Raw genomic sequence first — 23,052 nt, forward strand, 5'->3', positions numbered from 1 at the left:
ATGACTTAATCATAAAATGCATCTAGCACAGTTGGGCACTGCACCTGTATAAATCCACACCGTGACCCCCGTCAGTCTTCATTAAGTGCCAGCCCCATTCTACCTTAGTATTTGGGGGGGGGCAGGGATGGTTTGGTGTCCTGCTGGTCCCTCTTGATTGTGACTTTCTCCCTCGATGTGATCAAAGTCCAGCCCTTCTCCACAGTACGTCACACTCCTCACGCTTTATTATTCATTAGCAGAAGCACACCGATGACTGTGGTGGGGGGATGGGGGGGGTCTCCACCTGTCAGGGGTTAACTGCCGTGGCAGCTCCGGGCTGGGCCGGCCAGGGTAGCCTGCACCTCACAGGCGTACCGGCAGGGCAGCAGGCGCGGTCCTGGACGGGGCAGGGACCGTGGTGTCACAGGACAATTTTAAAGGAGCTGCAAGAGAGGAGTGTGGGTCAGGCTGTGGGCACCAGCCCCCAGCCCCCCGCAGCTGCAGCCCACATTGGGTTTGTGGATGGTAGGGACTACGCCCTCTCCCTTCTGGTACGGGCTGTGTCCCCTATGCACTGGCCCCTTTGCTCTGGGACACAAGCAGGGACTGTCGCCCCAGTACAATCTTCTATAGTGGGTGAAGACCCCTGGGCACCCAGAATGCCTACCTGGCAAAGTCCGGAGAACGGGAGATGACGTGCTGGAACTCGGACAGATTGATGGTCCCATCCCGATCGATGTCTGACTCTTCCAGGATCTGGGAGAGGGGAAGTTGAAACCAGAGCCCCGGGTGACCCGGCTCACCCCCGGGCCGGTGAGGCCCAGCCCGGGGCCCCCCCCCCATGCCACCACTCACGTTGTCGATGAGCTGCTTCATCTCCACTGCGCTGAGCCGCGTGTCCTCCCCCTCCCCCGTGAGGCAGTTCACAAGCCGGCTCAGGTCTTCTCGGTCCAGGGTCCCGTCATCATCGAAGTCTGCAGAGAGGGCACACACGGCCAGAGAGACGTCAGGAGTTCCCGGTGTCCACGCATGGCTGTCTCGAAGCCCGTGGGAAGGACCGGCACTCACCGAAGATGCGGAAGGCGTAGTGGGACTTGATGTCTGGCGTCGCCGTGTCACTGAACACGCTCAGGAGATCCAGGAAGTCCTCGAAGCTGAGGCTGTCTCTGGTGGGGGAGGTGGAGAAGACCTTGCAGATTCTCTCCTTGAAGGGATTGGCCTAGGTGAGAGAAAGTGGTGAAGGTCACAGGGAAGGTCACCACATACAGCCTGGTCAGAGGCTCAGCAAACCCCACTGGTAACTTGAGAGAGCTCAGGCTCATAGGGAAGAGGCCTTTAGGCCAGGATGGAAGGTCATGGGGGCACTTGAGGGCCAGCCCAGTCAGCTGGTGAATGGGCAGGAATGGCTTCCTGGGCATATAATTCAAAAGCATATACAACCTAGGTGTGGTAGCGCATGCCTGTAGTCCCAGCTATGGGAGGGCAGAGATAGGTCCAAAGGTAGCTGAGGGCAAAAGTGTGAGACTCTAAAAGTAAAGAGGACTAGGGTATGGCTCACTTGGTGCAGCTGCTGGCCTAGCAAATGACGTGGGGCTTCCAGTTCAATCACCAAAGCTGTGGCTTGGAGATGCGGCTCAGTGGCAGCATGCTTGGCCCTGAGTTCAAACCCCATGACCACCCCCAGAAAAGAAATATTCAACCTAGGTCAGAGCGGGGAGAGGAAGGCACCTATGCAAAGGCAACAAGACCGGCTGGCTGTTTGAAAACACACTTGACAACTGTAACAGGCACTGGGCCAGGGCTCTGAGGGGGAACTTCGCCGCCTGGGCGGCAGGTCTCCCAGACCCTCATGAGGTCACTCAGTTCCTCAAAAGAACACTTTTCTGAAAAGCACCATTCTAGATAATCCTGCAGGGTACTTTGATAAGTTGATGCCAGGAAATCAGGGCCCAGCAGGTAAAAAGACCGGAATGGGGACCAGTGATGTCAACTCCAGGGCCCGATGTCCAGGCCCCATCAGCAGGGGTGGGCGTGGCTTGGTACCTTGAGTTCTGGAAGGCTGAGGATCTGCTCCAGGGACACCCGGGCCTGCAGGGACTCCTCCACGCTCACGTGCTCCCCGGGGAGCAGCTCACAAAAGCGCTTGTGGGCTCTGGCAGGGAGGGAGGACGTGTGGGTGCTCTGAAGACATCCGGTCCCCTGTGGGCACTGCCACCTGCCCCTGTCCACCCCTGCCCACCCCCCCCACGACCCTCATAACCAGGTGACAGGCTGGGTCACATGCAGAGAACTTGGAACCAGGGCAGCCAAAGGGAGCTAGCTAAGTCTGGCCGCCACCAGTGGCTCACGCCTGTCATCCTAGCTACTCAGGAAGGCCAAGATCAGAGGACGGAGGTTCAAGGCCAGCCCGGGTATGAAAGTCCGGTAGGCTTTTATGTGCCTTTAGCCACCACAAAGCCAGGACTGGGGCAAGGTAGAGTGCCAGCCTGGAACAAAACAAGGCCCCGGGGTCAGGCCTCGGTAACCGCACTAAGTAAAGACAGACAAAGAGGCCGAGAAAGGAGCAGAAATCGGCCCTAGAAGACAGGAAGAAAAAGCAAAATTAAAGCCTGCCCCCCCCCCCGCCCGTCCGTGTCAGTCCCCGGGCCGGGGGGGTGGGGGTGGGGGTGGTCAGGAGCCGCACCCGGTCCGGCCCCGGGTCCCAGCACCGCGGCGCCCCCCGCGCGCCGGGCCGGGCCCGCTCCCCGCCCCCCGGCCCCGGCCCACTCACAGCAGGATCTCCTGCTTGGTCAGGAACGTCAGGTCCTAAAAGGCAAACCCACCGAGGGTGGGGCGTCAGGCCGCCGCCCCGCGCCCCGCTCGGGCGCAGCCCCGCGCCCCGCGTCCCGCGCACCTGGTACTCGGCCAGCAGCTCCTTGGACAGGCGGCTGCCCGAGCCCCCCATGGCCGCGCCGAGCGCTCCGGCAACTCGGCCCGGGACGCCGCAACTTTCCCACTTCCGCCCTCGGGCCGCGTCCCCGCCCCGTCCCCGCGGCAACCGCGCCCCGGGCCGCCGTCCCCGGGCCCCGCCCCGGGCTCCCCGCGGCGCTCAGCCCGCCAGCCACCCGCGCCCGCAGTCCCAGCCCGCTGGAGGCGGGGCCGGAGGCGCAGGGGCGGAGCCTAGGCGCCTAGCCCCGCCTCAGGCACGCTGGGGGCGGGGCCAAACGCTCCCGGGCGGAGCCTATGGGTCTGGCCACGCCTCCCTTGGGCGTGGCGCGTGCGCCGCGTGCGTGGTACCGACTACGCCTGCGCCAAGGGCGCCGCGACCTCGGGACGTTCGGAAGAGCGGCTGCGGGACGTGTCCGGCGGTGAGTCCGGCCCGGCCTGCAGTGAGGGGCGGCCGCAGTCCCGAGCGGGGTCCGCTGAGGGGCACCTGCCCGGTTCCCGCGGCCCGCTGTCCGGGGAAGCTCCCCACCCGTCCTCCCGGGGAGGGCTTCCGGGACCCGGGCGCCGCGCACGTGCCGGCGCCGCTCCCCCGTCCGCGGCCCCGCGGAGGCCGGCCGCCGGGGCCCCGCCCATGCCGGGCTCGGCGTGCGGCAGGCTTCCGTTCTCCGAACCGGAGGGCGAGGGAGGCTCGGGGCTTCCCGCGGTGTCCTGGCTGGATCCGCCCGCGGGCCGGCCGGTTCCTATCGTTAACCGCTGCAGGCCGGCCCGGGCCCCGGCCCCTCCCACCCCGGGCCCCGGCCCCCGGCCCCTCCCGCCCCGGGCCCCGGCCCCGGCCCCTCCCGCCCCGGGCCCCGGCCCCTCCCGCCCTGGCCCCCGGCCCCTCCCACCCCGGGCCCCGGCCCCCGGCCCCTCCCACCCCGGGCCCCGGCCCCTCCCGCCCCGAGCCCCCGGCCCCTCCCACCCCGGGCCCCGGCCCCCGGCCCCTCCCGCCCCGGGCCCCGGCCCCGGCCCCTCCCGCCCCGGGCCCCCGGCCCCTCCCGCCCCGGCCCCCGGCCCCTCCCGCCCCGAGCCCCAAGCGCCTCCTCCCCGCCCCGGCCCCCGGGCCCCTCCCGCCCCGGGCCCCGGCCCCGGCCCCTCCCGCCCCGAGCCCCGGCCCCGGCCCCTCCCGCCCCGGGCCCCGGCCCCGGCCCCTCCCGCCCCGAGCCCCAAGCGCCTCCTCCCCGCCCCGGCCCCCGGGCCCCTCCCGCCCCGGGCCCCGGCCCCGGCCCCTCCCGCCCCGAGCCCCGGCCCCGGCCCCTCCCGCCCCGGGCCCCGGCCCCGGCCCCTCCCGCCCCGGGCCCCGGCCCCTCCCGCCCCGAGCCCCCGGCCCCTCCCGCCCCGGCCCCCGGCCCCTCCCGCCCCGAGCCCCAAGCGCCTCCTCCCCGCCCCGGCCCCCGGGCCCCTCCCGCCCCGGGCCCCGGCCCCTCCCGCCCCGAGCCCCAAGCGCCTCCTCCCCGCCCCGAGCCCCAAGCGCCTCCTCCCGGCCCCTCCCGCCCCGGCCCCCGGCCCCTCCCGCCCCGGGCCCCGGCCCCCGGCCCCTCCCGCCCCGAGCCCCAAGCGCCTCCTCCCCGCCCTGAGCCCCAAGCGCCTCCTCCCCGCCCCGGACCCTGGGCCCCGAGCGCTGCCTCCCCGCCCGGGGACCCCGCGCTACCCGTTTGCTTTGTCTCCTCTCAACCCCAGGACGGTGCGGCGCATAGTAGGCTCTCAGTAGCCATTGACCGAGTGCAAACCCGAGCGGGCTGACCTGCTGTCCAGAGGAGGTGAGACCCCCGCGCCCTCCTACCACACCCTTCCACCTCATCCGTGCCTCATCCGTGCCACCTCATCTGTGCCTCTCAGACAGAGAGGTCGGAAGGCCTCCCGCCAGCCACACGAGCCTCCTCTCTACACAAGCCTTTGCCGTCTACACCTGGGCAGGTAAGTCGTAGTTTAAAATCCGTAGGCGATAAGAGCCCAAGGCCTCTCTGTCATGGTAGGCCTCCTCCAGGAAGTCTTCCCCGACTCCCTGACGTCAGAAATCTGTAATGTCTGCTTTACACCGTTGCCAGTGCTTTTCCCAGAGAGCGTGTAGCATGTGCCACTGAGGGTCACTGGAGTTTATGATGGGGTGAACATTTCTTCGCTGTCTAGTCCCTGAGAACCATGGGCCAGGACCTGGCCCCTCAGAACCAGAACCTCAGGTCCCTGAGGGACACAGTTGTTGATTTACTCAGTGACTGTAGCCTGTACCTTACCCAGCCACCACCAGAAGGTGGACATCTGAGCGTTACTCCATTAAGACTGTATCAGTTGTAACCACAGGGACATTTCGTACTGTGAAGTAACCATAGAGATCTTCCTACGGCTTGCGGGGCTCAGGGAGGTCGCCGAAGGATGGCCTAGCCGGGCAGAGGGCTGGGGAGGACTTTCCACCAAGGGAAACGCATGAGTGAAACCACACAAACCAAGACTGTCATCCTAGCTACTCAGGAGGCTGAGATCGGAGGGTTACAGTTTGAAACCAGCCCAGGCAGGAAAGTCCATGAAATTCTTACCTCCAATTAACTGGCACAAAGCCAGAAATAGAGCTATGGCTCAAAGGGTAGAATGCTAGCCTTGAGTGAAAAAAAAAACAGGGACAGCATCCAGACCCTGAGTTCAAGCCCCAGTAGCAACACACACACACACACACACACACACAAAATCTTTACCAGCGTGTGAGTTCCATCACGTAGAAAAGTATTAGGTAGAAAAAGCAGCTTTTTTTCTTTCCCCCTATGTAGCCCAGGCTGGCCTTAAACTCCCGATCGTCCTCTGCCTCCTGAGTGCTGTGGTTACAGGCACCTGCTACCATACCAGACTCAAGAATCCATCTCAGGAATTATTAGCAGCAGCTTGCGAGAAACGTCCACGGGTGGAAGAAGGAAGAGCCGTGCCACCTTCTCGGGTGCGGGGTGCGGGGTGCGGGGGCCGCTCCTTCCCCGGCATGGCGCCCGCACTGTGGAAGGGACTGGTGGGCCTGGGCCTCTTCGTCCTGGCCCATGCTGCCTTCTCCGCCGCCCAGCACCGTTCCTACACGCGCCTCACAGAAAAGGAAGACGAGTCCCTGCCGACAGACACCGTTTTTCAGACGCTTCTGGCCTTTGCAGTTACCTGTTACGGCATAGTTCACATTGCAGGGGAGTTTAAAGACATGGATGCCACTTCAGAGCTGAAGAAGAAGACATTTGACACCTTGAGAAACCACCCGTCTTTTTATGTGTTTAATCACCGGGGTCGAGTGCTGTTTCGGCCTTCCGATGCTACGCAGTCCTCACCCCAGGACGCGCTGGCCTCCAACACGTCATTGAAGCCAAGAAAATTCGAATCACTGCGCCCTTAAGGTTTTCACAAACAAAGAAGCAGGACACATAGGTGAAGAGTGGAGTTTGGGGTAAAAGGTACACACAAGCACACACACACACACACACACAAGTATTTATATTTCAGATATAGTTTTTTTTAATCCAATGGCCTTTGTACATTGTTAAATCATTACTGGAATGTAAGTTGTCTATCTTATATGTCTTTTTTTTTCTTTTGAACCAGTTCATAACTTCTGTAAAAGTCACTGTTTCAAAAACATTTCCTTGAAAAACGTTGGGTTTGGGGATTATTAGGTTTCTTTTTCTTTTGTATTGGTTTTTAGGAAGGCTTTTGGAATCCCGTGTGCTGCTCTGTATCATGAGTAACAGATGATCTTCTAGTGAGCCCCAAAGGCGGCATCCCGCTTTCCGATGTCCCCTAAAACATGGCTCAAGCCGGTGCTGGGGCTTAAACTAAACTCAGGGCCTTGAACTCTTGCCTGGCTTTTTTCTCTCAAGGCTGGTGCTCTGCTAGTTGAGTCACACCTCTACTTCTGGCTTTTTGCTGGTTAGTTGGAGATGAGTTTCAGGGCTTTCCTGCCCATACCAGCTTTGAACTGTGAGCCTCAGATCTCAGTCTCGAGTGGCTGGGGTGACGGGTGTGAGCCTCAGCTCTCGGCCTCGAGTGGCTGGGGTGATGGGTGTGAGCCTCCAGCGGTGGGCTGCTCTCCTATTTTTCGTGTCTGTGATCCTTTCAGGCCAGCCCATGGCGACTCCCGGTGATCTAAATGAAACTTCCTACCTACTGTCTCCCAACACCTCGGACTGGGACGGGCAAGTGGTCCCTGACTTCACCTATGGGCAGGAGGAACTGGTGGTGGAGGGGGTTCAGTGGCCACAGGTCCCCAGTGCCCTGGACACACAGCCGCAGTCCCGCTTTGATGCTGCCCTGTGCGCGGCCTGGGCACAGCGGGTGGAGCTGGGGCTCTTCCGCTATCGCCTGGGCGAGCTGCGGACGCAGATCCTGCCGGGCGCCGTGGGTCTTGTGGCTCAGCTGAACGTGGAGCGCGGGGTGCAGAGGCGGCGACCCCAGGACGTCAGGAGCGTGAGGCAGGCCTTTGACCCCCAGCAGTTCAACTTCAGGAAGATCCCGAGGGGAGAGGTTCTTTTCCGCCTGCGCCCCGATCCCCGTGGTCTCCAGGATGGGGACGGTGACATCCTGGTGGTGATCAATGTGAGTCCCCTGGAGCGTGGACACGTGCTGCTGGTGCCCGAGCCTGCCCTGGGTCTCCCGCAGCGCCTGCTGCCCGGGGCGCTGCGGGCCGGGCTGGAGGCCGTGCTGCTGAGTCTGCACCCCGGCTTCCGCGTTGGCTTCAACAGCCTGGGGGGGCTGGCTTCCGTGAACCACCTCCACCTGCACGGCTACTACCTGGACCACAGGCTGCCCGTGGAGCGGGCTCCGAGTGTCCCCCTGGATCCCAAAGGCCGGCTGTACCTGCTCCGGACACTCCCCGCGCCGGGCTTCCTCTTCTACGTGGGCAGGCCAGGGCTGGACATGGAAGCCGTGGTCAGCAGGGTGTGCCGGGCCACCGACTACCTGAGCGAGCACGAGATCGCACACAACGTGTTTGTGACGCGCGGGGCTCCGCCGGGAGAGGCGGTGCCCTCCGCGCTCTCGGGGCTCCGCGTCATTCTGTGGCCCCGGAAGCCCAGCTTTGGGGTGAAGGAGGGCGAGGCCTTCAACGTGGCCCTCTGTGAGCTGGCCGGGCACCTCCCTGTCAAAACCTCCCAGGACTTCTGCAGCCTGACGGAGACGGCGGCCGTGGCCCTCATTCAGGACTGCCTGCTGCCCCCGGCTCAGATGCAGGAGGTGCAGGCTGCGCTGGTGGCCTTGGTGGCGGGGGAGTCACCCTAGCCCTGGGCCGTGGTGAGTGCCCGTCCCTCGGCTGTCAGAATTCCCACGCCCAAGGAAGCGCTGACGCTGGCTCTGGGGGAGAGGCTGGAATAAATGTCAGGATGCTCTGAACCCGGCGTTTCCGCTGCCTCTTCTTTAATGAGGAAGTGTGAGCCGCTGGCGCCGGGCTCTGTGGGGCTCCCTTACCTCCAGCCCCAGCCGCTGTGTCCTCCGCCTTCCCCTTCCTGTCAGCATGTTCCTTTTTGAAACACAACTTCACTCTGTTGCCCAGGCCAGCCCTAAACCCCGGGGCCCCGGGATCCTTCTACCTCAGCCTCCCAAGTGTCTGGGACTGCAGGCGAGCCCCATCATGCCTGGCTTTGCTGCTGAGTTTCATGTCTCTTGTCTCTTACTTGACGTCTGGTCCCGCATGCCTGCCGCCTTCCCCTCCCTGAACACCCTTCTTGAGTTCCCTCCCGGTATGGATGAAGATGTCCGTCCCATCCTCTCCTGTGAACTAGTCGCCTCGCAGCTTCCGGCGCAGGTCCTGCCTCTGCAAGTGAAGAGATGGCGGCTGACAGACGGTCACTCGTCTGAGGTCCAGCAGCTAATAGAGGTCATGCAGACCGAGCCCAGAATCTGAGCGTGCCTCTGGCCAGCAGCTCCAGAACCAATGGTGCAGCTCAGAACTCAACCCCGTATGCCGTGTCAAGAGGCCTGCAGAGGCTGCACGGCAGCTGCGGAAGACAGCGCTTCAGTCTGTCTTCAGCCATCTTCAGCCTGCAGACGTGGACTGTGGCCCACACCGACAGGGACCTGGGCCGCAGTACAGTGCCAGCCGCATGGGCACTGGCCACACCGTTAGCTCAGTTTTCCTGGGAGGGAGAAACAGTGATCGCTGTCATCACTGCTCAGGATAAGCAGGTGGTGGTGGCCTGAAGAGGCTCTGTAGCTCCTCGGAAGCAGTTTCAGCCTCTTGTCACAAAGATGCTACTGGACAGTCAGGCTTCCTTTCCAATGTGAGATGTACAGAGCGGCGTCGCGGCGCCGGGCCACCCTCCCCAGGGCAGAACCACTGAATTCCTCCACAGAGCCCCTGGCGCCTCCGTTTCGCTGTGGATTTTCCAGTTAGGAAAAGAAATACCAAGACAGGAGAGAGGATTACTGGGAGACTAAAGGAAACGAGAGAGGGCACGGCACCTCTGCGCTGAGCCCGGGGAGTGGGGAGAGCACATCCTCAGTCAGAGCTGCCGCTGGCGCCTGCGCAGCGCCTGCGCGCGCCACCCTGAGCCCCGGCCCCTTCGGGCTGTGAGACAACAGAGGGAAAGAATACGGAGAGGTGTGAGCTCTCAGCAGCCAGAGTGTCCCCGGTCAGGGCCGGCCGTGCCGCGTGGCCCGCGTGACCCCTGTGACATGCTTACCCGCTTTACAAGGCCCGGCCTGAGCTTGAGCCAGGGCCAGGGCCTCGGCCCACACCCGGGTGGGTGTGGCCTACGCGAGGCCCCGCCCCCAGAACGCGCCTCCAATGGGCCCGCCCCCGTCTCCATGGCGACGGCGCCGCCGCCCCCCCGCCGCCCTCCCGGGACCTCGGAGCTGCGCGTTGACCCCAGGGGGAGCGGGCTCCCCCCTCGCCACGCGGGGACCCGCGTCGTGTGGAGCCGAGAGGCCGTCCCGGCGGCCCGCAGCGCTCGGGAGGCCCCGGAGAGCGGGCGATGGGCGGCCGGCCGGGCCCCGCCCCGGGGCGCTAGGGGCGGCCCGCAGCCCCCGCCGCGTCCTCGCCGCCTCGGGTGGGCAGGGTCCGCGTGGGGTCCCCCCCCCAGCCCCGCGGCTGCCTCCGCCGCCGCCTCTCTCTGCCCGGACTCTCACTGGCGATCGTGATTGCGGGGCGGCCTCCGCCCCGCAGCCCCGGCCCCAGCCCCGACCCGCCGGTCGTGTCAAGCGTCAGGCGCACAGCGTGCGGGGGCGGGGGCTTACACTAGCACGCGCGGGCGGGGCGTGGGCACGCGCAGGGGCGGGGGCTTACACTAGCACGCGCGGGGCGTGGGCACGCGCGGGGCGTAGGCTTACACTAGCGTGCACAGGGGTTTAGATTTACAATAGCATGAGCAGGGGTATAGTTTTACACTAGTGTGAACAGGGGTGTAGTTTTACGCTAGCATGAACAGGGGTGTAGGTTTACACTGGCGTGAACAGGGGTGTAGTTTTACACTAGCACACGCAGGTGTGTAGGCTTACACTAGCGTGAGCGGAGGTGTAGGTTTACACTAGTGTGTAGGTCTGAGCACGGTGCTCACGTGCGCGTGCATTATGGCCATGCCTCACAGCCTTGGTCAGAATTCAAACACCAGAGCTGTCCTCTTTTCCTGTTTCCAGGGTTTGTCATGCATTTTAATGACTAACCTCCCCTGCTGCCTCCCCTTCTCCTACTGTGCACACCTTCTGCGAGATTCTTTTTTTTTTTGGTCGGCTGTGGGGGCTTGAACTCTGGGCCTGGGCGCTGTCCCTCAGCTCTTCAGCTCAAGGCGAGTGCTCTACCACTTGAGCTACAGCGCCACTTCCGATTTTCTGGTGGTTTATTGGAGATAGGAGTCTCACGGTCTCTCCTGCCCGGGCTGGCTTTGAACCGCGATCCTCAGATCTCAGCCTCCTGAGTAGCTAGGATTACAGGCGTGAGCCACCAGCGCCCGGCTCTGCGAGATTCTTTATGTCATCATCATGCACGAACGCCACGCCATTCCATGTTGCTCACTCTGCACCATTCTTTCTTGCTCTTCAGCTGCATTCGAATGCTCAGATCTTCCCAAACACACCCACTGGCTCTCCCAGCAGCTCCTTTCCCATCCCCTAACAATGCTGGCCAAAGCCAAGGCCGTGACTCCTGCCAGCCCTGTGGTGTGTCCCGGCCCTGCCTGCGTGACCTCCGGTGGTTAGAACTCCACATCTGTCCCAGCTCCCTCCCGCCGGTTCTCTCCCCACACCCCCTACTTGGCAGCACCCTTTCAACACCCCAAGAGCCTTCAGGTGAATTCCTGCAGGCCTGGAAGGAGAGCTGATATCATGTCTGTATCATCCCCACCCTTCCCCTTAGAATCTAAGACGATGGAGCTCAGTACCTCCAAGTCCAGTGATTCCGAGGAGGACTTCATGGAGGAGGAGGAGGAGGAGGAGGAGGAATCCGAGGAGGAGTGTGTGAGAGAGGAAGTGCTCATCCCTGCTAAACCTTTGCAACACACAGTCTCAAAGCCACTTAAGAATGGGGCTCACTTACCCAGGGTAGCCAAGAAAAGTCCAAAGAAAACTGTAGCCGCGACTGAAGCCGAGGCTGGGAGGAGAAAGAGAAGGCGGAAACGCAGGTGCCCTGTCCCCTGGGGGCTTGGGTCCCGAGAGTCACCCCCACCCCCACCCCCACAGCATTTCCAAGGTGGGAGTCATTCACCTTCTGGTTTAAGAAAAACAAAATTCAGGATCCTTGGGATGGGTTCCGTTCGGAATTTGCTCCTGTGGATGCCACCTGGTCCTTGAAGCTGCATCTAGAGAAAAGGCACTTGGTGTTGGGAACTTGTTGGGCGTCTCTTCTGTCCAGGACCTGTCCCCTCCCCTGCTCAGCCTGATTTCTGCTATTCCTCCATTCCAGACCCCTGACCATCAACCTGACCAACTGCAAGTATGAGAGCGGTAAGTGCCAGCGGCGGGCTCTGAGGGCTGAACCCTAGAACGGGCTGGAAGGCAGTGTCGACAACGCAGGCTTACGATCACCCCCCCCTCCCTCCAGGCCTCCTTTCATACCCAGCCCCTGGGGTCTGCCCTATTTTGAGGTTCCTGGGTCTCCCCGCTGGGCTCCTGGCAGTTTGAACTCGTCTCGGGGTAGCAAGGGTGCTGCCACAGTTAGCTAACAGGAAAAAAGAAACATGGGAGAACTGCTCTTGCGCCCGTTTTGCCTCGATTTCAACAGAGATGAGGCCAGATTAAAAGGCTTTTGCATTTTTTTTTTTGGTCGGTCGTGGGGCTTGAACTCTGGGCCTGGGCACTGTCCCTGCGCTCTTCAGCTCAAGCTGAGCGCTCTACCTGTTGAGCCACAGCGCCACCTCTAGTTTTCAAGTGGTTTATTGGAGACAAGAGTCTCACGGACTTTCCTGCCTGGGCTGGCTTTGAATTGTAATCCTCAGATCTCAGCCTCCTGAGTAGCTAGGATTACAGGCGTGAGCCACCAGCGCCCAGCCTTTTGCTGGTTTTTTAAAATGTGTTCCAGCGCTGGCTGAGGGAAGGGCTGCAGGTCAGTGGTGGAGTTTCTCTAGCATGCACAAGGCCCTGAGGGGTCCCCAGTACCGTGAACCAAACCAAGAAGACTCTAGTTCTTCTCATGGACTTTGAAGGCACATCAACAATTAAAACAAAAATTCCCGCTAGGCCGGGCTTCCCCTTTGTCCTCTCTTTCCCCTCTGTCATCAGTTGAGGGGTCGTCCACGCGGCCAGTCTGATCCCTACGTAGGACACAGTCCTGGTCAAGGGGCAAGGGTCAAAGGTCCAGACGCCTGTCTTCTTCACCCGATAGGGTGGAAGGGTCTGACGTGTATGGTGGGCGCCTGTCAGTTCATGAACTCAGAATTGAGACCTCCCTTTCGGCCTCGGGTGGGTTCTGTGCTGTCCCTCCCATGAGCCGGCTGGAGTTCCTGGTCTTGTTGCTGGGGCCCGAGCCGCAGCACTGACGCTGCTGTCTCTGCAGTGCGGCGGGCAGCGCAGGTCTGTGGCCTGAAGGAGGTGGGGGAGGATGAAGAGTGGACCGTGTACTGGACAGACTGCTCCGTCTCACTGGAACGAGTCATGGACATGAAGAGGTTTCAGGTACAGCAGGCCAAGCCGGGGATCCGAAATGACCCCACCCCCACCCCTCCACCCTGGCACTTCCTGTGGCTACACTGTGTGCATCCGGGTCTTCCCAGAGACTCAAGGATCTACTGCTCCAATAAAACTGTTCTCTTGCTGAGCACATTCCGTGGGTGATTTGCTCTGCCTGCCTCCTGCAGGACGGGGGGGGGGGGTAAGGGGGGCTGGGATGGTGTAGCTCCGTGATGAGCACTTGCTTTGCATGCCTGAGCTCCTGGGTTTGATCCCAAGACACAGTAGCCAACAGCAAGGCCAGCTGGACGGTCCGGCTCCCCTCCCCCCCCGCCCGTGTCAGTTTGTCATCCCACAGCTATGGAGACATCAGGTTGGTGCAACGCTAGGTGCACAGACCTGTGGTCGTGTCATTGGCAGGCTGAGGCATTACATTCACAAGTCTGAGGTCAGCCTGGACTACGTATCAACACTCTGTCTCAAAAACAGAGCAGGGGGCTGGGAGGGTGGCTCGGTGGTAGAGCACTTGCCTTGCATGCCTGAGGCCCTGGGTTCGATTCCTCAGCACCACATAAGCAAAAAGAAAAAAGCCAGAAGTGGTGCTGTGGCTCAAGTGGTGGAGCGCTAGCCTTGCTGAAGAGCTGAGGGACAGCGCCCAGGCCCAGAGTTCAAACCTCACTATAGACAAAAAAAACAAAGTGCCCAGAAACCCAGAGAAGGCCGGGGTGTGGCTCAAGAGGTGAGCGAGCAGAGGCAGAGCGGGAGCGCAGCCAGCCGGGCCACGGTGGCGTCGCGGCAGAGCCTGCGGTCTCTGGGCAGCCGGTTCTCAGCGCAGTTATTTCTTCGTGTTGCGGAGGAGTTCTGTGTAGAAGACCCAGCGTCCTGGCTGGGAGACCCGGGTCCAGCCGCCCCCATCCCCTCACCCTGGGGTGAGGCTGGGGATGGCCAGTCAAGGAGGGGTCTGTCTGAGGAACCCTGGGTTTTGTCATGCTGGTGGCCATACGCAGTGTGTGCCTCGATTTCCCCGTTTCCCTCGCCAGTCCTCCGCTGCCTCTCTTTCAGAAAATCAACCACTTCCCTGGTATGACGGAGATCTGCCGCAAAGACCTGCTGGCCCGGAACCTGAACCGCATGCAGAAGCTCTATCCCACCGAGTACAACATCTTCCCCCGGACCTGGTGTCTCCCGGCAGAGTGCGTGAGCCTCCCCCCCCCCCCACTGGGGCATGCGGGGGAGGGGGGGCGGACGGGCAGGGGTCCCCTCCAGACACACGAGGGGTGTGTCTCAGAGGGCGGGAAGCAGGAAGCCCTCTCCCTAGGACAGACTCTCTGACCAGCCCCTCCCTGCACACAGCTACGGTGACTTCCAGTCCTACGGGCGCCAGCGGAAGACCCGGACTTTCATCTGCAAGCCAGACAGCGGCAGCCAGGGCCGCGGCATCTTCATCACCCGGAGCCCGCGGGAGGTCAAGCCGGGGGAGCACATGATCTGCCAGCAGTACATCTCCAAGGTCAGGGGGCCTCAGAGCCCACCCTTCCCCAAGGGAGGAGCCAGGTCCCCCCTCCTGCACCCCTGGCTGCGCTCACCACCTCGGGCTGGATGGAGCCAGCGGGATTCACCGCCATCCTGCTCTGGTTGGATCTCTAGTTTTCCCAGTTCCTAGTTGTTTTGGGCGGAGGGGTTCTTACCCACTTTCTGTGGCCATCACAAGGATTCCTGGCATTGTCGTGTCATTACGATGTTCCTCGTGCACCTAGTGTGCCTGTCGCTGCGTGGTTACTGACTGTGAGCATCCGAGAGGGTGGCGCTCAGTAGGGACTGAGCAGTTCAGGACGTGCTCTTTCCCATGGGTTTGCCTGCTCTCAGCCCTTCCTCATCGATGGCTTCAAGTTCGACATGCGGATCTATGTCCTGATCACATCCTGTGACCCTCTTCGCATCTTCATGTACGAGGAGGGCCTGGCGCGCTTTGCCACCAGGCCCTATGTGGAGCCCACCAATAACAACCTGGTGAGGACAGGCTGCCGCCTCTCCCTCCGCTGCGGGGGTGGGGGGGGCAGGGGTTCCAGGGAGAACTGGCAGCATTGGGATCCCGGGAGGTGCCCAGCACCCCCTTCCCCTGCACAGCCGCCGGGGAGGGGGCTGGGGCTGGGAGATGAGAGGAGGAGTGCCCAGCAGCAGCCTGAGCCCACCAGGCCACTCTACCCCCCCCCCCCGGGGCAGGAAGATGTCTGCATGCACCTAACCAACTATGCCATCAACAAACGCAATGAGAATTTTGTACGGGACGACTCCATGGGCAGTAAGAGGTACCTTTTCATTTCTCCTTCCTGTGCCCCTAAGCCCACTGTTCCTGGATCCCATGAGCGCCTGGCTGGCTTTCAGCAGGCTGATTGCCTAAAAACACTCTGCCTTTATAAGCCTGTCCTGTGCCGGAGCTCTGAGAGCAGACCGTCGCTAATAAACCGGGAACTGGCTCCCCCGGCTAGCGCTGCCCAGAAGTAAGGGGCACCACACAGAATTAGGGTCCATCCCAGGGAGCAGCCACCTGCGGCCAGGCCCCGCTGGTAGAACCTGACCTTCCTCTGAGCACTGGGCCTCCCAGGAAGCTGTCGACGCTCAACGCCTGGCTGCAGGAGCACAGCCATGACCCCCGGGAGCTGTGGGAGGACATCGAGGACATCATCATCAAGACCGTCATCTCGGCCCACCCCGTCCTCCGCCACAACTACCGCACCTGCTTTCCCCAGTACCTGAGCGCAGGCATCTGTGCCTGCTTTGAGATCCTTGGTTTTGACGTCTTGCTGGACCACAAGATGAAGCCGTGGCTGCTGGAGGTGGGCTTGCTCTCCCGGGCTTGGCCTGACCAGGGTCCAGAGCCCACCCCGAGCAGGAGACCTGTGCACGGGCGCCCTGGGGTGGTGGACAGGGGAGGGATGTGAAAGCTCTGGGGTGACCTCCAATGCCAGACCTGCTGGGGGGGGGCGCCACGGCTGCGCTTGGAGGGACTCTTTCTGCAGTCCGGCTGTCTGCAGGGCCCAGAGTGTCCCCCCACCTGGAGCTCGGCCTGCAGGATCCCCCCACCACCCAGCCTTCTCAGGCGGTCTGCACAGGGGTGGGTGACGGCTCCTCTGGCAGGTAAACCACTCTCCGAGCTTCACCACGGACTCCCGTCTGGATCGAGAGGTGAAGGACGCGCTTCTGTGTGACTCCATGATGCTCGTGAACCTCCCGGGCTGTGACAAGAGGAAGGTGCTGGAGGAGGACAAGCGGCGCCTGAAGGAGCGGCTGCTCCAGTACCACCTGCCGCTGCGGGAGAACAGGTGCGCCCCGCCCCGGCCCGCACCCCCCCCCCCCCACACACACGCCGCTCTCTGGGGAGGAAAGCCCCACAGAAAGGGGGCTGATGACCTATGATGGATGTTGTTTGCATAACTGACTCACATCTGCATAGATAATAAGTCCTATACGCAGCAGCATGTCCACGGTTCAAGTAACACAACCACCAGTCTTTCCCCTGCCCTTCTCCTCCAGCTGCCTAGTTTTTCTCTCTGGGGCCAGTCAACACTCTCAGTGTAAAGTTTAAACCTGCACACACATGATGCATTTGTTGAAAATAGTCCTCTCCCTCTCTGACTGGAACATGGTGTAATTTTCACCCTGTGTTCTGCATGCTGATGTATTTCAGAACTATTTTCATATCAGCACGAGAAGTTTTATGTAGCCAGGTGTGGTGGGTGGTACACACCTGATACACAGACACTGGGAGTCTGAGGCCAGCCTGGGCCTCAAACTATACACAGTGAGCGTCATAGGCAAGCATTAAAAGATATTTGTAGCCAGGCACTGCTGGTTCACACCGGTCATCCTAGCTACTCAGGAGGCTGAGATCTGAGGATCAGGGTTTGAAACTAGCCTGGGCAAGAAAAGTCTGAGACTCTTACCTCTGATTAACTGCAAAAAGCAAGAAGTGCCAGGCATTGGTGGCTTATGCCTGTCATCCTAGTTACTCAGGAGGTTGAGGATCTGAGGATCATGGTTCAAAGCCTTCCCTGGGCAGGATTCTTTACCTCCCCGTGAGATTCTTTACCTCCAATAAACCATCAGAAAACCGGAAGTGGTGCTGTGTCTCAAGTGGTAGAGCACTAACCTTGAGCTGAAGAGCTGAGGGACAGCGCCCAGGCCCAGAGTTCAAGCTCCACGGCCGACCAAAAAAAAAAAGCCAGAAGTAGGGTGGCGGCTCCAGTGGTAGGTTGCTAGCCGAGCATGTGTTTCTCTTAGAAACCTAGGAGAGTTTTGGTAATTTGGAGTTCTTGCTTAAGAGAGGACTCCAATTTCTGAACACCAAGCCTGTGTCCATGGTGATATTATACAAGGTGGGCTGGGCCAGGCACGGCGGGGGTCTGGAGGCCCAGCAGGAGTAAAAGGCTGAGAACATCCAGCCAACCCGGCTTTCCCTACTGCGCATTCTCACCACCACCCTCCCGCTTCCCGGAGCTTGTGATTTCCACAGGCAAGAACAGATAGAGTCCTCCCAGGCAGCCATGCGGGACCAGGAGCAATACGAGGACTCCCATCTGGGCGGGTACCGGAGGATCTACCCCGGGCCGGACTCAGAGAAGTATAAGCCCTTCTTCAAGCACAACGGCACCCTCTTCCAGGAGACTGCCGCCTCCAAGGCCAGAGAGGAGTGTGCCAGGTACCTCGCCCTGCTGCTTCCCCACTGCTGCAGGGGCTGGGCCCGCCCTGGAGCCCACCCCCCCAGCAGGGGCAGAAAAAGCCCAGAACGTGAGAAAGTAGGAATGAGCTATCTCCTCTCCAGTGTGTGTCTCCTTCCTTGTCTTTCCTTGCCCATCAGTTCCAATTCTAGATCACTGCTTACCCCCTTCTCCCAACACCATGCCTGCAAGAGTCTGACACTGCCCTGTCTTGGTCAGGCAGCAACTGGAAGAGATTCGCCAGAAGCAGGAACAAAAAGAGAACTCAGGCACCAGAAAGAGAAAGGACAAGGACCAGAACCTGGGAGAGTCCGTCGGGGAGAAGAGTCGATGGAGGGCAAGGCCGCAGGGCCTCTGCACTCACTTGGCTCACCGGAACCAGCACCAGGAAAAAGAGGTGTTGGGAGTTTTGTGGCTCTTGTCTTTCCACGGGGAATCCCTGCTGCCTGTCTCCCCCTTGCCTGAGAGAGATGAGCTCCTGGTCAGTAGATTGAATCTGACCTTTTGGAAGGGAAGTGAGAGACTAGAGGAAAGGGAGCCTTGCTTTGGGCCAGGGAAGGGAAGGAACAGAGTGGGCAGGGGTCCAGCAGCATCCTTGCTAAGGGTTGGGGACTTGGCTTTAAAGAACTGCATTCATTTCTTGTGTACCTTGTAGCAGCTACAAGTACTGGACACCATGAAGCCTCAAGAAATTGTGGAAAAGGAGGAGCTGGAGCGGATGAAGTGCATGCTGCAGAGGGAGAATCTTATCCGAAGCCTGGGTATTGTAGAGCAGCTTCACCGAATGCTGCACCCCAACCACCGGGGCCAGAAAAATCTTCCTGAGTATCGGGTGAGGGTCCCCGTGAAGCCTCCCACAAAGCAAGGGAACAAGGGCTGCGATGCCAGCTCCTGGTGGTGGTTAAACCAGAGGAGGTTGCTGTGATGCATCAGTTCACCGAGCCTGGCAGAGCGGAGCGCACCCGGCGCCGGCCGGTGGGTTCTTTTGCATGTTTCCAAACGCCGTTGTTTCTGGTATTGACACCTGGCAAAGTGCAGCCCCCACCTTTCTCAATTCCAAGAGACTTGCTCTCTCTGTTCCTCACAGTAATGCCCCAAACTCCTGACTGACAAATAACAAGGCCACCCCCACACTCTGAAGTTTCTGAGTAATCATCTCCCCAGCCCCGCTAGTGGCCTGCCTATAGAGAGGGGAGATAAGTAAGTCAACAATCTTGGGCCAACAAAACAGCTGTTGCATTCACTATTCCCCAGGCAAACCGGTTGGGTGCTCTGTGTTGTGGTTGTTGTTATTATTGAACCCCAAAGGAGAAACCGGTTCATTAGTGGCTATGGCCTAGAGTGGATTTCTGTTACGTATTTCTTCCAGCACTCGATCCCACCTCAGCACAGGTGTGACGGGGGCTGCTCTTCTCCTCTAGCCTAGACATCACGAGGACGGGCTGGGCGGTCAAGAACTGCAACCTCTGAATCTGGTGCCGTTGGTGCTCCTGAGAGGGCCCGCGTCAGAGCAGGGGCCCCCATATGTCGCCCAACCACTTCGGCCCCAGGTATTGACCCCCAGGGTCTTAGGGCCACTGTCAAGCATGAATGCGGCAACCACCCAGCGCCTGAGGCCCAAGAACTTCAACTGGACGGGAGACCCGGCCGCCACTGGCTCCTGCTCATCGTCAACCAAGAGCCATAGGAGGCACTATTTTTCCAGCGCCAGAGTCCGGCTCACTAGTCGTAAGTGGGACAATACCGCACCCCTTTACGGCAGACACCCGGCCCCGGCCCTTACCAAGGGGGGGCAGAGGGGGGGCCGGGAGGACGGCGGTGCGCTCGTGACGGGGTGCGGCCAGGACGCCCCGGGGCACGGGGTGCGTGGCCGTTGGGAAGCCGGTGAAGAGGGGCCCCGTGTCTCCACCGCAGAAAGCCAGGCCAGCAGGAGGCTGGAGGCCATCAATCGGAACCTGGCCGGATCGGTGCCACCGACCTTGACCCCGAAGCAGGGCTACGTCCTGCAGCGGGACAAGGAGGCCGGGCCTGTGTGGAGCGAGGGCGCCGCGCCCTCCGGGGCGCACCCCGAGCGCAGGGCGGCCCGGGCCCACCCGCTCTGCCCCGCCTCGGCGCCCGTGACGCAGCGGGCCGGCGCCGCGCTCAACCTCAGCCAGTACCGGTGAGGGCGGGCGGGAAGGCCCGGCCGCTCGACCCGCCCCGGCGCAGCCCGGGACGGCCGCCCGGGATCGGGCCAGGCCCCGGCCGGCGGCGGGCCGGACACGGCGCCCCGCCGGGCCTCCGGCGCGCGTCTGCGGGGAGCGGTGCCGACGAGCCGCCCGAGAGCCGGGGCCGGCGCGCTGCGGGCCCCGGGCCGGGGCCGGGCCCGGTCCGCGGGGGCCGGGACGGGGGGGTCCCGCGGGGCCGGGGCCGGGGGGTCCTGCGGGGACCCCTTCCCAGCGGAGCCGGCTCCCGCGGCGCGGAGCGTCCCGCCGGGCTTCGCCCCGCCCGCCGGCCACGGGCGGGGCCCCGGCATCGAACCCGACTTTTTATTAAAGTTTATGTCGTTTTCCAGGCGCGTCCAGTCTCTCATTTAGACCCGCGCGGAGAGGGAAGCCGCTTCCGGTACCGCCCACAGCTTCCGGTACCGTCCACCACTTCCGGGCCCGCCCCCCGCGCCGGCGTGAGGCGCCGGGAGCTAGCGCGGGGCGTTGGCGTCGGCATGGCGGCCGCGCTGGGCCTCCGGCTGGGCGGCCGGCTCCGCCCCTTGGTCGCCCGCTGTGGGTTCGCGACCCGGGGGGTGGCGGGCCCCGGCCCCCTCGGCCGAGAGCCGGACCCCGATTCCGACTGGGAGCTGGAGGAGGAGCGGGAGCTGCAGGAGGTGACGAGGTACCGGCGCCTTCCCGGGCCCCCGGCCTGAAGCGGGGCCCGGCGCTCCGGGGCCGCGGGCCGGCCGCCCCCCGGGGCTCCGGGCCGACCGACCGACCGTCCTCCGGGGCTGCGGGCCAAGCGGCCGCCCCCCGGGGTTCTGGGCTGACCGACCGCCCCCCGGGCCGGCCGCCCCGGCCGCAGCGGCCCTGGCCCTGCCATCTGTGGCGCGCGGGCAGGGGTTCGTCTCCGCTCCCGCGGGCCCGAGCGCCCCCTGGTGACCTCTGGCCCCCGTGTGTGGTGTCCGGCACGCTCCCGGGCCGGGACTGTCCTAGGTTTAGGTTCGGTTTTCGGGGCGCCGTTGGGAGCGACGTTAAGCCGGCGGTCATGGCCGGGTTGCCTTCGCTTCCACGCATGGCTTCCGCCCTCCGTTCTCTTCCCCCAGTACCCTGCAAAGACAGAGAAAAGCAATGCGATTCCAGAAAATTCGGAGGCAGATGGAGGCGCCCGGTGCCCCACCGAGAACGCTGACGAGGGAAGCCATGGAGCAGATCCGGTGAGCCTCTCGGTGCCTCCGCAGACCGCGGTGTGACGGAGGTGCGCAGCCTGCCCCAGTGCAGCGCTTGTCTTTGGGACGGGGAGTGTCAGCGCAGCCCCGGAGCTTCACGCCGAGCTGCTTTTCCAGCCCGGACTGAGTTTGTAACGTGATGGCACAGCCGGTTTGTTTTTGCTAGAAATTTGAAATAGAAAATTGCGGGCATCACAGCTTGTAATCTGGATAGTAAATCATTACTCCCAACTTTTTTTCTGGGCGCGGGGATGGGGGGGAGGGAGAAGGATCAATAACATAAAGAAGTTTTGAAAGGGATTTTTGTTTTAAAGCTTTAATTTTTGGTCGGGCGCCGGTGGCTCACATCTGTCATCCTAGCTACTCAGGAGGCTGAGATCTGAGGATCATGGTTCAAAGCCAGCCCGGGCAGGAAAGTCCATGAAACTCTTATCACCAATAAACCACCAGGAAACCAGAAGTGGCACTGTAGCTCAAGTGGTAGAGCACTAGCCTTGAGCTGAAGAGCTGAGGGACAGCGTCCAGGTCCAGAGTTCAAGCCCTACGACTGACAAAAAGCTTTAATTTTTTACATGAAAAAAAAATTCTTTTTAAATAGGGGCTGGCCTTATATCCACAGTCCTGTGTCAACCTTCTTGGTGCTTGAATTGTAAGCATGTGCTACCATATCCTGCTTTTTTTTTTGTCAGTCATGGGGCTTGAACTCTGGGCCTGGGCGCTGTCCCTCAGCTCCAGCTCAAGGCTAGCACTCTAGCACTTGAGCCACAGCGCCACTTCCAACTTTTTTTATGTGGTGCTGAAGAATTGAACCCAAGGCCTCATGCATGCAAGGCAAGCACTCTACCACTGAGCCACCTTCCCAGGCCCCTGCTTTTTTTTTGTTTTTGTTTTTGTTTTTTCAAATCCTCGCTCCTTTTTTCTGAGCCCCCGAAGTTCTAGTCAGGAAATTCCTGCCTGTGTGGATAGGCTCTAGTGTTTTCCCTGTTTGTTTTTTTCCCACAAGGAGAGAGGAGGGAGGAAAGAGTTTATTCCAGATATTGGCCTATATAGTGTATGTTGTTGTAGTTGTTGTTGGTATCTTGTCGGTCATGGGGTCTGAACTCTGGGCCTGGTCACCATCCCTCAGCCCTTCAGCTCAAGACTAGCGCTCTACCACTTGAGCTACAGCGCCACTTCCCCCCAGCTGTTTTTTTTAAAGGCATATATATATATATATATATATATGTATATACATATATTGTTTTGAATAGTGAATGTATTGCAAATCAGAACAGATCTTAACTATACCAGGAAGTATGCATTGAGACTGGTTTCCATAGCTGGTCTCGCAGTGTTGCTTTCTCTCGGCAGTTGCTGGGGTTTGAACTCTTCCTCTTGGGTGCTCTCATCGCATCCTCTGCTGTGAACCAGCTCCACATAGGGACGGCATCTGCAACTTTTGCGAGCTGCCTCTTCACTTACCTATCCCTGGTGTTATCCATTTGCTGTTCTGGTAGGAGACTTCTTCACAACTTGAAAACCTGCTCCTTCTTCCTATAGGTATTTGCACGAGGAATTTGCAGAATCCTGGTCAGTTCCCAGATTGGCAGAAGGCTTTGACGTCAGCACTGATGTTATCCGGAGAGTTTTGAAAAGCAAATTTGTGCCCACTTTGAAGCAGAAACTGAAGCAGGATCAAAAAGTCCTTAAGAAAGCTGGGCTTGCCCTCCCTGCCTGGCAGCGCCCCAGCTCTGGACACAGCTTGCCACCATGCAGTGCGGGCTCTTTGCTTATTCCAGGGGATGAAGCCTCAGCCACAAATCAGAGTCACTACACCGCCTTGGAAATGATAGCGTCCGGCGCTCACAGCAAAGACTCTCCCAGGAGACAGAAGGGGGGGAGTCAGGGAGTGCAGGGCCTGCGGCAGGAGAGCGAGGTTCC

At 61.2% G+C, this 23,052-nt stretch overlaps 5 protein-coding genes across 8 annotated transcripts; 4 read left to right on the plus strand and 1 right to left on the minus strand.

Annotated features, from left to right (window-relative positions):
• Positions 1 to 205: 205 nt before the first annotated feature.
• On the minus strand, positions 206 to 3,009 carry Cib1 (calcium and integrin binding 1). Its single transcript, XM_070043278.1, has 7 exons — positions 2,876 to 3,009; positions 2,753 to 2,787; positions 2,026 to 2,134; positions 1,051 to 1,201; positions 838 to 956; positions 650 to 738; positions 206 to 425 (listed from the first exon to the last, which is right to left on the minus strand). The coding sequence occupies exons 1-7, from the start codon at positions 2,924 to 2,926 to the stop codon at positions 404 to 406; spliced, it is 576 nt and encodes a 191-aa protein (XP_069899379.1). The 5' UTR covers positions 2,927 to 3,009; the 3' UTR covers positions 206 to 403.
• A 529-nt stretch (positions 3,010 to 3,538) lies between these two features.
• On the plus strand, positions 3,539 to 4,657 carry LOC138841790 (uncharacterized). Its single transcript, XM_070042676.1, has one exon. It carries the CDS (start codon positions 3,539 to 3,541, stop codon positions 4,655 to 4,657), a length of 1,119 nt encoding a protein of 372 aa, XP_069898777.1.
• A 7-nt stretch (positions 4,658 to 4,664) lies between these two features.
• Positions 4,665 to 7,113, plus strand: LOC138842083 (ER membrane protein complex subunit 5-like). The gene is made up of 2 exons (XM_070043279.1): positions 4,665 to 4,863; positions 5,709 to 7,113. The coding sequence occupies exon 2, from the start codon at positions 5,912 to 5,914 to the stop codon at positions 6,305 to 6,307; it is 396 nt and encodes a 131-aa protein (XP_069899380.1). The 5' UTR covers positions 4,665 to 4,863; positions 5,709 to 5,911; the 3' UTR covers positions 6,308 to 7,113.
• Gdpgp1 (GDP-D-glucose phosphorylase 1) lies at positions 6,967 to 8,295 on the plus strand. The gene has a single exon (XM_070043277.1). It carries the CDS (start codon positions 6,967 to 6,969, stop codon positions 8,182 to 8,184), a length of 1,218 nt encoding a protein of 405 aa, XP_069899378.1. The 3' UTR covers positions 8,185 to 8,295.
• Positions 8,296 to 9,854: 1,559 nt separating this feature from the next.
• Positions 9,855 to 22,814, plus strand: Ttll13 (tubulin tyrosine ligase like 13). Of its 4 annotated transcripts, XM_070043282.1 has the most exons (17): positions 9,855 to 9,950; positions 11,252 to 11,516; positions 11,798 to 11,838; positions 12,887 to 13,005; positions 14,062 to 14,192; positions 14,353 to 14,509; positions 14,866 to 15,009; positions 15,223 to 15,308; positions 15,605 to 15,836; positions 16,138 to 16,322; positions 17,513 to 17,698; positions 17,937 to 18,114; positions 18,373 to 18,549; positions 19,139 to 19,445; positions 20,272 to 20,585; positions 21,010 to 21,120; positions 22,672 to 22,814. In XM_070043282.1, the coding sequence occupies exons 2-17, from the start codon at positions 11,263 to 11,265 to the stop codon at positions 22,729 to 22,731; spliced, it is 2,682 nt and encodes an 893-aa protein (XP_069899383.1). In that variant the 5' UTR covers positions 9,855 to 9,950; positions 11,252 to 11,262; the 3' UTR covers positions 22,732 to 22,814. The 4 variants fall into 4 exon arrangements, with proteins under 4 accessions (XP_069899383.1, XP_069899384.1, XP_069899382.1 ...); XM_070043281.1 differs by lacking the exon at positions 9,855 to 9,950 and having other exon boundaries at positions 10,999 to 11,516; positions 21,010 to 21,161; positions 22,672 to 22,760; XM_070043280.1 differs by lacking the exon at positions 9,855 to 9,950 and having other exon boundaries at positions 11,022 to 11,516.
• The last annotated feature ends 238 nt before the right edge of the window (positions 22,815 to 23,052 follow it).

The sequence above is a fragment of the Dipodomys merriami genome, unplaced genomic scaffold, assembly GCF_024711535.1.
Source record: "Dipodomys merriami isolate MVZ:Mamm:240054 unplaced genomic scaffold, mDipMer1.0.p SCAF_33, whole genome shotgun sequence".
Taxonomy (NCBI): domain Eukaryota; kingdom Metazoa; phylum Chordata; class Mammalia; order Rodentia; family Heteromyidae; genus Dipodomys; species Dipodomys merriami.